Source organism: Chanos chanos, chromosome 10, assembly GCF_902362185.1.
Source record: "Chanos chanos chromosome 10, fChaCha1.1, whole genome shotgun sequence".
In the NCBI taxonomy this organism is placed as follows: domain Eukaryota; kingdom Metazoa; phylum Chordata; class Actinopteri; order Gonorynchiformes; family Chanidae; genus Chanos; species Chanos chanos.
In genome coordinates, this window is record NC_044504.1 from 17094531 (window position 1) to 17105453 (window position 10923).

At 39.8% G+C, this 10923-nt stretch overlaps 2 protein-coding genes across 2 annotated transcripts; one reads left to right on the forward strand and one right to left on the reverse strand.

The window, feature by feature from the left end:
- Positions 1–439: 439 nt before the first annotated feature.
- On the reverse strand, positions 440–3304 carry rsad2 (radical S-adenosyl methionine domain containing 2). Its single transcript, XM_030786576.1, has 6 exons — positions 2959–3304; positions 2704–2865; positions 1771–2000; positions 1508–1657; positions 1076–1108; positions 440–604 (listed from the first exon to the last, which is right to left on the reverse strand). Exons 1-6 carry the CDS (start codon positions 3302–3304, stop codon positions 440–442), a joined length of 1086 nt encoding a protein of 361 aa, XP_030642436.1.
- Positions 3305–4542: 1238 nt separating this feature from the next.
- Positions 4543–7417, forward strand: cmpk2 (cytidine monophosphate (UMP-CMP) kinase 2, mitochondrial). Its single transcript, XM_030786575.1, has 5 exons — positions 4543–5130; positions 5529–5643; positions 5942–6143; positions 6429–6662; positions 7274–7417. Exons 1-5 carry the CDS (start codon positions 4543–4545, stop codon positions 7392–7394), a joined length of 1260 nt encoding a protein of 419 aa, XP_030642435.1. The 3' UTR covers positions 7395–7417.
- Positions 7418–10923: the final 3506 nt, after the last annotated feature.

Sequence of the window (10923 nt, forward strand, 5' to 3'; positions counted from 1 at the left end):
TACAAAACAATGTATAGCATTGATTGACAAGTCTTCTACAGAGAGGCCATGGATTTCCCCACTTTTTAATATTCATTTTATTCACAGTGCAGACAAACTTACTCTAATAATTATGACAAATCAGCTAACTCAAAAACTCAAATACAGGACTCAGACTTTATAAGGAAGAAGACTTATTACAAAATATACAAAAATGGGAAATTATAGACACACACACATCATCTTGCATTCAACATATAAATACCAAACAGCAGATTCAACAACTTCAAAGTGCAATACAGTAATACATTAATAATATATTAAGTAATACATTACAATTTAAATCTGATGTGGAAAATAAATGCCTTCTGTAAATATGCAATTCCGAACAGAAATTAGAGCAATATAGAAATCCTATAAAAATGCGTCTTAAAAAAAAAAAAAAAGTCCTATTAGGTGGTCACCATTCAAGCTTCATATCTGCTTTGCTCCATACATATTTTCCTCCTCTCTTGAGGAACATCTTCTCATCAAAACCACTGAACTTTATGGCCTCCTCAACCCCTATATCCAGAATGGATTTTGATGGGTCTTTCCTCCCCTCACGGCAATCAAGGAAGCGCATCTGTGAAGAACAAACAAAAAACTGACAAAACTGCGGGTATGCTTACATAAATGAATCTTAGGCGAGTTCACATGATGAACCTTAAGTCAGTGCAGACAGATAACTCATCTTAAAAATTAAAAAATAAGGCTAATATTTATTCTGATTCTCTGATAAAAACTGGTAAATTTTAATCTCTGTTTCTGAAGTAAGACATGACCAAAATGGACAAGTATATAGTATGTACAAAACCTGTTTGTTAACTGCAGTTATTCATTGTTTGGATTTTTGGCTAATTACTTTCCCTCTTTAAGCACTGTGCATTTTCAATATTAATATGTCCTGACACTCTAACACACATTGTTTTTGTTGATTTATATTCGCCCCACACTTAAATCACAAGCCACAATACTCAGTTCAAGAACTGGAATGATTGCCTGTTCTATCATAAAACAAAATAGTGCAGGATCACAGTGTGCTAGAGAGACTTACATATTCATCCAAGATTAGGTAAGAGTCCCTCATCTGAGGAAAAAAAATAGAAAACAACTAAATGAACAATTGTAGTCAGTTCATGTTTTTGTGCATTAATTATTTAGAAGTACGAAAAGACCCATCATTTATGCTGCAATAAATTGTTCATTTTAATCTGTGACTCAGTGACAAAAACAATGTCCGTTGCATAGTTTGTTTCTACGGACACTACTATTCCATTTGATTAAGTAACTATGGTTAGACACAAATTTGTCATAGCATCAACGCCGCCAGAAAATTTCAGTCAGGTGCAAACAAGTGAGAGCTCTCTACTATCAGATTAGTATAAAATAAGATTTATAAGAACTTAACAAAAGTACTATTCTTTATTGTGCCACAAAAGACGAATTTTTAATGTTGTTACATTTGTAATGTTTTACTGTTTTTTACCTTTTGATTGGATTCTGGAACCAGACAGCTGACACTTTGGTGCCGATCCAAGAAGTCTTGGAACTGTTGGTCGCTGATGACAAACTTCTCAGCCTCTCTAAGGCTATCCTCCCCTGTGTTTTCTCCTTCAATTAGCAAGCACTGGAATACCTATATTAACATATACCCATGATCCATTGTTACTCAACACAACAGGAAATGGAAAAAGAGTGATGTGAAGGCATTTCACACTGAGTATGGTGTGGATACTGGATGTTCTCTACCTTCCAGCGCACAGGGTTGAGCTGAGTGATGTGTTCTCTCATGTCCTCATCCACATTGAAGGTGTTGATCACAGAGTTGATTTTAAAAGCCACTTTGTATGTCTTACACCAATTCCGGACTTTATGCAGCTTTTCCAAGTGACTTTTCTTGCCCTGACCTCTGCCGATGGATCTGTTGGTGTCCTCATCAAAGCTGTCGCAAGAAATTGCTAGAATATCTAAATATTCCCCTACAAAAGAAAAAAAGGAAAGAAACTTCAGCTGATGCAGTGCACAGTGGCCAGCACTGACACTTGTCAAATTTGCCAGATTTCTTTTTTTTTTTTTTATTGAATGATGAAATACAAAAACAAAATATGCAGCACATCACGTGGGATACATATACACTATATAGCCAAAGGTATGTGGACACCTGACCATTACGCCTATATGAGCTCATTGGACATCCCATTCCAAAACCATAGCCATTAATATGGACATTCAGCACACGGCGGCCCCGCTCTGTAAGTTTGCGTGGTCTGCTGCTTCCTGGCTGAGCTTTTCTTGGTCCTAGACACTTCCACTTGACAATAATAGCATGTACAGTTGACCGGAGCAGATCTAGCAGGGCAGAAATTTTTCAAACTGACTTGTGGCAAAGATGGCATCCTATGACAGTGCCATGTTTAAAGTCACTGAGCTTTCCAGTAGGACCCATTCTACTTCCAAGGTTTGTCTATGGGGGATTGCATGGCTATGTGCTTGATTTTATGCACCTGTTAACAACTGGTGTGGCTGAAACACCTGAACTCAATAATTAGAAGGGGCGTCCACTGTCCACTGTCCACTGTCCACATACTTCTAGCCATACAGTGTATATGAAATGTTCCTTTTTGTGCAAAAATGTCCCTTTGCTGCCATCTCCTGTTAGTTGTAACTCTCATCAATAATTACCGTATTTCTCAAACCACCTCTCCGTTATCATGCTGCCGTTGCTGACGATACTGACACTCGGAAGCTGAAGTTCCTCTTTGCAGTATCGCACCATCTCCCCGAGGAACCCACCCCTCTCATGTAAGAAAGGCTCTCCTCCAGAAAAATTTATTTTTTCCATTCCTTTGTGGAATAGATGCACAAGAAAATATATTAAGCGATTTCATTGTTTGACAGACATATTTTCGCTGACAAAATTAAAATGCGACTACTCACCTGCTTCTTTTAAAAGGCGTAAACCTCTCTTTGCCTCCTCTATGGGTAAGACAAATGAAGTCTTAGCCGTGTGGAAGCAAAAACCGCACTTGTAATTGCATTGACGGGTAAAATGATAGTTGACACTACTCGGAGTAGTCCCGTTAACACCGAGTGACTTTTTCTGTCCCGAGTTTGAAGTGAACCTGGGACTTACTGTCGCGCTCGGAATCCGTTGCATCCGAGTGTTGGTCATGTTAACCCAAGTGAATGTCCAACTGCACACCTTTGAAAGAATGCTACGAACACCGCTGAAGCAGAGTTGCAGAAGCATCTTCATAAAGTGAACTTGGTTTGACAGCATCATGATAAAAATCCCTTCGGTAAACGCGTTCTGGTCTAGAGAGCGACTGAACAGGGGACCTTTTATATAGCACTGGTTTCTTCGCTCGGTGTCCGGATACTCCGCTCAACGAGTTTCTATTTACTTCGAAAACGAAAGGTAAACATAATCAGAAACAGAGAGGCATCACCACACAGAACTTAAATGACAACACAAACAAAATTCAGCATCATATCCAGTTATGCAGTTGTTCGGGTTACTCCTGTTGCCATTTAGTAAAAAGAGTGGAATGCAGTTGTAGCCAACTGTCACGCAAGCGACAAAATAGACGAGAACAAGAAGAAGCACAGCACTTATCTGACTACACTAACAAAACTCAGCCTCATCATTATCGAGATAGTTACCACAAACATTAGACAATAATAAAACAGATGCAAACTTATGCTCCAGTAGTTTCAGCTGTACATGTCACTGTCAACAACTAACCGTCGTAGTATGAAATTACACATAGAGGCCTGCTACCTTCTATGCAAAACAAGAAATTTCTGTGGAAACTCTATGTATACGCCTAACTGGCTTATTTAAAGATGGCTTAGGTCAATGTCTGAATTATGCCTAGAAGACAAGTTGCTACATGCACAGGTGTTGGCTTGTAGATAGCTGTCTTCGAAATGATATCTATAGTATGGCGGTCGTTTGTTGTGTCTCAGACCAGAGACACGTACATATAACGCAATTTTCATCTTCTGTTTGTTTATTATAGTAGCACTTATTTTAGTTGATCTCGTCTATTTTGTCGCTTGCGTGACAGTTGGCTACAATTGCATTCCACTCTTTTTACTAAATGGCAACAGGAATAACCCGAACTACTGCATAACTGGATATGATGCTGAGTTTTGTTTGTGTTGTCATTTAAGTTCTGTGTGGTGATGCCTCCCCGTTTCTGATAAATGTTTACCTTTCGTTTTCGAAGTAAACAGAAACTTGTTGAGCAGAATAACCGGACATTGAGCGAAGCAACCGGTGCCATATCAAAGGTGCCCTTTCATTCATTCTCTAAATTCTGTAGGGCTAACGCACCTGGTAGGCTATCCTGATGGATCAGCTGTTTTGCCCTTACTGGAATCAGAAGACTTTCGTTTTCGGTTCCGTAGTCGCTCCCAAGGAGCCGCTTGTTAAGTTTCGTTTCTAGTAAAGTATGACTTAGTTTTTTTTTTCTTTTTAAATTGCCAACAAGAATCTCGTGGTCCTGGACACCAAAGATGGCAAAGAGAGCATTGCTTCGTCCTGCACAATTGTGCTCTCGAATTTTTGCTGTTGAACTTGATGTGAGAGCAGATCCTTTTTATTTTGCCTTAAGTTCAGTACATAAAACTGTTGACGATCATTCGCCAGTGCGAAGCATATTCAGGGACGGAAATCTGTATTCGCTTCATGTTTATTGCAACAACAGAATTCAGAGAGTGAAGTTTTATGGGGAGCTTAAAAGCAAGTTGACAAAAGAATTACCAACAAATTGCGATTGTTTTGAATTATCCTCTTTTCTACCTAATGAGGAACAATCTGTCATAAAAGGATTTTTTATACGGGACAAATCTACCTCGTCGGTTACAGAGCAAGTTTTGAATGAACTGCAACAGACTGATGGAGTCTGTGTGTTCTCGTATGTACGCGGGGAGGACGACCAGTTGTGGCAGGAGTTGTGGTCTACATCCAAACGTAACTGGATGGAGCCTGACAAATACCGCGTTGTACCGGCATCAGCTCCAGAAGTTCACCCATCAGTGCTGAACATCAGAAACTCTGATGTGTTCTACAGTTTGGAAGATGCCTACAAAGTTTTACAGGAGGTTTGTTATATTCTTATTCTTATTCTTATTCTTATTCTTATTCTTATTCTTATTCTTATCATCGTCGTCGTCGATGTTGTTAATGTTTATTTTCAGTAGCAGTAGTGGCGAAACTATAGTATAGTTGTAATAGTAGTGGTAGTCGTCACAGTTTGTGTAATCTGTAATGATGTACAGTAATGTGGTACTGTACACCAAACAGTGCCATGGGCTCACCCTACTGGACATTAGGGCAACAACAGGTGGACGGGAATAAGTTACGTGAAGTGTACCAAGTGTCCACACATCCAGTGGAAAGTTAACATCTACCACGTTGACCATGAATTCAGTCATTGTCACTTAATGGAAGCCGAGATGCATATCTTTTGAGCTAATGTACATCTCCACTTTATCTTCAGTGTGGTGACATTATCCCAGAATCAAAGGCTGTTCTGGAGCTGGTGGATCAGCGACCACAAAGAGGGATTCATGGGAAATTTCCTGTAGTTATCATTGAAGGACTGGATGCTACAGGTTAACAGTGCACTTTGTACTGAAATGGAAAATCTGGACAGAAAATATTTAGAAATAAAAAATCTGTGTTTAATATTCAAGATAATAAATATGAACACTGCAAACTTTAAAATAAAATCAAGACATAAAACTAAAAAGATACAGACACCCTGATCTTAAGTACGGGATGAGAGAGAAAAAAAGGAACCATAATTAATATTTAATAGTGCTAGCCACATGTTCAATATATTAATCATTTTGGAAATATTGTATAATGTTGTATAATGTGTAAATCCTTGCTCATACTGTGCCTGTCCAGGTAAGACCACCCTGACTGAATCCCTGAGGGGGTCTCTGGGGGCCATCCTATTGAAGTCACCACCCCAGTGCCTGGCTCCATTCAGGGATCGTTTTGACTCAGAGCCACCCCTCATCCGGAGGGCTTTTTACGCCCTGGGGAACTATATCACTGCATGCCAGATAAGCACCGCAGCAGCACAGGCTCCTGTCATAGTGGACAGGTTAGCAACTGTCACCTCTTACAAATGATAATTACAATTTAGGACCTTTTTTTCTTGTTTTTGGTAATCAGTGACTTTTCCCGTGTGCGTAAACTGATTTCGTTGGGCATAGTAAAGATAGAATGTGTTTTTTTTAAACTTCTTTAAAGCTGGAAAGACAGAGGTATATTCACAGACATATTAAAGTGAAACACGCACAGCTATTATTTATTTGGAAGACAGGTCAGGCTTGACAGATATAAGTCGGCCAAAGTGTTTTGGTTGATTCTCAAATTGGTCTTGTAGGTACTGGCACAGTACAGCTGCATATGCCATTGCTACAGCGGTAAGTGGAAAGCTGGAGAACCTGCCTGGGCCCTCTTCTGAGGTGTACCACTGGCCAGAGGACCTACTTCAGCCCAGTTTGGTTCTACTCCTTACAGTCAACCCAGAGGAGAGACTCCGCAGGTTGAAGGGCAGAGGTTTGGAGAAGACAGTTGAGGAAGCAGAGCTGGAGGTTAATCACCTATTCCGCCAGAAGTAGGTTCATTTCACAAGGACTTTTAATTCTTTTAAAAATTTCTCCTGACTTTCATTATCCAGTACACTTTACCACAGTGGAACGGATAACAAAGTTTCACTGATGCCAGCAAGAATAGGCTTATCAGTTTTTATCTAGTCTTCAGTCCCTCCCTCTGGTCATGCAGTTTATTGGTAGTAAAAGATTTGAAAATTGTACAAGATGTGTATGAGGGGGTGTGGTTGTGTGTGTGAGTAAAACATATATAAGTCATGGTATTTGTGTAGCAGTTCCTCTATTCTGTGTATTCATATTAAGAGGTGATAACGATACCATGACTACATTTTTTTTCCATTTTCAGTGATCAAATATGCCAACAACAATTAAATAAAAATCATCTTAAAACATGACTAAAAAATGAAAACACCTGAAATAATTCTACCAAACCTTTCTTTTAAGTCATTCTATTAAACCTTCACTTCTGTTCTTTTCTATCTGAGGGTTAAATAATTAACGTAATGTTTACGTTCTCCCGACAAATATTTATTTACTTGTTAATATTTATGTATTTGTCATCTGACATAGATATGATTGTTGATTTGTTTGTAATGATTCGTCTCATTGCTTTTAGAGTGGAGGAAGCCTACAAAAGAATTAAGAACCCCGCCTGTATTGTTGTGGATGCCAGTCCCTCTCCAGACAAAGTGCTCCAACAAGTGCTGCTTTTAATTAGTGACAAATGCCACTTGTAAACAACCACCTCTCTCACACTAATTTCCCCTCTGAGGACTGCAGACCCTCTTTTCTCCAGTAGATGGCAGTGTAGTGTTATGATTTGCTACCAGAAAAAAATAAAGTCCCATTGATAAGTTCCAGCCTTTAGATTGTGTTGCTGTGTTTTAGGCAGATGGCTAAAGGCCAGCCCATATCGTAGAGTCATATCTGGACATGTCACAACCTGTTCCCTTCCCACAGAGCTACACTGATGACGTGAGAGGGAGATACTATATGAATGTGTTGTGTTGTGTGTTTGTCAGCTCTCATAAACAGGATTATTGGCTGACCGTTCCTTTTGCTTTACACCACTCCTCTGTCAAGCATGTGAACTAAAGGGGAGGGTATGTGTTTACATAGATGAACCTCAATTTGATTTAAACAAACTGAGCACCTCCTATGTACTTTCTCCCTTGGGGTTGGGCAACAAAAGAATATATAGGAAACACCTACACTAAATTTACTATACTTACAATTAAAAAAAAAGCAACTTCTGTTTTTGTACATTGAATAAAAATAATGTTGGTGGGACTGCCACTTTTCACACACATATGTAATCCATTCACCACTACATACCAAGGCTTTCACATACATTGTTTGCATGGTATCACACACACACACACACACACACACACACACACACACACACACACACACACACACACACAACACACAGAGTGAGAAAGAGAGACAGAAGAAGAAAATGAGAGAAAGAGTGAAAGAGAGAACAGCAGTTAAGCACATAATTCATTTATATAGCAAGTACTATAGATGCTGTGTGATGGCAAGATTAATTAGAGGTTTTAGTAATTATGAGCTCAGCGAGGACGAAGACGGGGGAAGACGGAGTGACCCGTCTCTTTTACACTGATGCATCAGCAGTCAGGAGAGCACAGACGACTTTACTCATATGGCAATTAATGGAGCCCTGTAGATCACTGTCAGTCCGTATTCCACACCACTGCACAATCACACACAGCCCTAACCAATTACTGACATTCCTCTCTTTTTCGACACAAACGCAATCTCCTGGAAATGTCATTTTCTATGTTCCTCGCTGCTGAATATTCATGCCATTGATTGTGTTTGTATAAAGCTGCATGGCACTTATTCTATTTTGGTTTCTAAGGAACTGGACTGATTGGCTGGCTTTGAGTAAAATTCCTGAGATACCTCCTTCTATGTTTGCGCATTTTCTAAATCACAGACAGGCAGAGCACCAATCATTAGTTTAAACTATTTACAGTTGTTTTCACACAAAATATTACTGACATTTTTAGCCAAGATGTGTGGTGTCTGTTAAAATAGTCGCATGTCATAAAGATTGCTTAGGTCTGTAGAGTAACACAGTCGCCTTGTTGTATTTTTTATTCTGAGGAGTAGTCTGTGACCAGCCAATCTTCTTATATTGTGATGTGACACATGCTTAGGGCAGTATTAAAAGTCAAAGAGAAGCATGCTGTCAAATATGTGATTTAATTTGCTATTGTTTGTCTTGGCTATTGAGTACAAATCCCATAAAAATATACTGCAGCATGATGTAATTCAGCATATTTCAACACTTTTCATGGAGGGCCATAAAACTGCATGAGTCCCTCTGTTATTCAGGTCACAGTGGATAAACAGCATTCAGTGGAGGCCACATTCATAGACCACAGCATTCGTAAAAAAAGTGTCCAGATCCAGTCCTGGAGGGCCATAGTTCGGCTGGTTTTCATATCAACCAACCACCTTTGTCTCTCAATGACTGAAGAGTGAAAACACCTCTCTCTCAGATAAAAATCTGTCTTTAATTAAAAGAAGAGGTCAGAAAGCAACAGGATGTTGGCTTTCCTGAGTTAACAACTAATGTGTTCAGTCCTTTTCATAAAGTCATCTTCCACATTTTTTATGTGTTCTGTGGGCACTGGATGACCTGCAAAGTCAAGTTTGTAACAAATGTTTAAAGCACAAAAACTCATTTGTTTCAGGAGAGAAAGGCAAATCAGAGGGAACAGAGAGAGCCAAAGCAATACTTTACAGTACAAACACAAGTTAAGAGTTAAGACTATTACTTTGTGTAGTTTCAAACACTAAGACATTTCCTATCTGGAACAGTAAACTTATCCTACCAATACTTCAGAAGATTTTTTTCATTGAGATCAAATGTTATACAGATGCTCCCCTGCTGATGTAACAATTAATACAGGAAAAGTGCCTCTTTCATAAATTGCGCATGCGGGGCTTGTTACAATACTTTAAAAATCCCAACACAAATACTGTGCGGATGTTTTAGCATCCAAGTCTGTAAAGTTTTTGCATTTACAAAACTCTGAATGCATAACAAAAATGCAATTAGAGTACCTACAAAACTAAGACCAGAACACATGTATGATCAAGGGAGTGCAATTTTGAAATATGCCTCACTGTCGTTTCTCTATTGCATTTACTGCCTGTATGGTTGACATTACAGATCAATATCAGTCAAGACTCAACAGACAATACAGATGCTGTACAAGGTAGAGTGAAGAAACAAAAAACAAGAAGAGCTAAACTAGACTGTTACTGAACTGCAATTTAAAGCTTTATGTTTTGCATTACAAACATTACCATGATCCACATGTGCATATATGTTACAGTATGCTCAGTATTAGAAATATGCAGTATAGTATAGCTTGAACTCAACACTATGAGCACATACTGAACTGTATGTTTTTTTAGGGATGAATGAAAAAGCAGGTTAGAGAGACTGTCTGGGGCAGAGAGGTGAGCCCATGTACTCTTCAGCACCTCACAGCAGGCCCTGAAAGCGGGACTCTGGCCTCTTAAATATTTCATTAAAACAACAAAGTACAAGCCAGAGAAAACTGCTCTGCATTAATTGAAGATAAGGCCGAAATGCAGCCGAGTGGCAGAGGACGTCTTCTCCCAAGACTCACATCAAATGAGAACTGTCCCCGAGAACATGAATAATGAGTGAAGCGTCGTGTGACTGACGGAAGGATGGGTGGGTGGAGGTCGTTGGATGGTGGGTGTCGTGGTCTTGGTGCCCTGGTGTGGATGTGCCATGCAGTAGATCTAGATGCCAACTGAAGCAGAGAGGGGATTGGTGATGGAGCTTCCTATGAGAGTGCATAGAAGTCCAATAAGGTTGAGAGGGATGATGTGACCAAAGGAGGTTGACTGTGTGTGTGTGTGTATAACTGAGTTTGTGTGTGTGTGTGTGTGTGTGTGTGTGTGTGTGTGTGTGTGTGTGTTTGTTTGTGTATGCGTGTGGGTGTGGATGTGAGTGTGGGTGTGGGTGTATGTATGTGCGTGTGTGTGCATGTGCATGTTCATGTCAAGGGGGATTCCTTGGTTCTATGCCTGTTCGTGGCACCAGTTCTGTGCCCACCCTCCCAAAATCTTCCAGCTGGCATGCAGGCCATGCAGGCACTTTGCCCGGACTATGCAGTGGGGAGGGCGGCACCTGACTGAGAGCTCCGCAGACTCGGTGGGGGAATTCTTCACCAAACTTTGAGGATTATA

Bases quoted from the DNA above. Each gene is read 5' to 3' on its own strand.
- rsad2 (XM_030786576.1), bottom strand. From the start codon at position 3,304: ATGATGCTGTCAAACCAAGTTCACTTTATGAAGATGCTTCTGCAACTC. The intron at 1,109-1,507 runs GTAAAAAACAGT...TTTTTTCCTCAG, and splicing joins TTCCAGAATCCAATCAAAAG to ATGAGGGACTCTTACCTAAT. The intron at 605-1,075 runs GTAAGTCTCTCT...TGTTCTTCACAG, and splicing joins ACCTAATCTTGGATGAATAT to ATGCGCTTCCTTGATTGCCG.
- cmpk2 (XM_030786575.1), top strand. From the start codon at position 4,543: ATGGCAAAGAGAGCATTGCTTCGTCCTGCACAATTGTGCTCTCGAATT. The intron at 6,144-6,428 runs GTTAGCAACTGT...TTGGTCTTGTAG, and splicing joins GCTCCTGTCATAGTGGACAG to GTACTGGCACAGTACAGCTG. The intron at 6,663-7,273 runs GTAGGTTCATTT...CATTGCTTTTAG, and splicing joins AATCACCTATTCCGCCAGAA to AGTGGAGGAAGCCTACAAAA.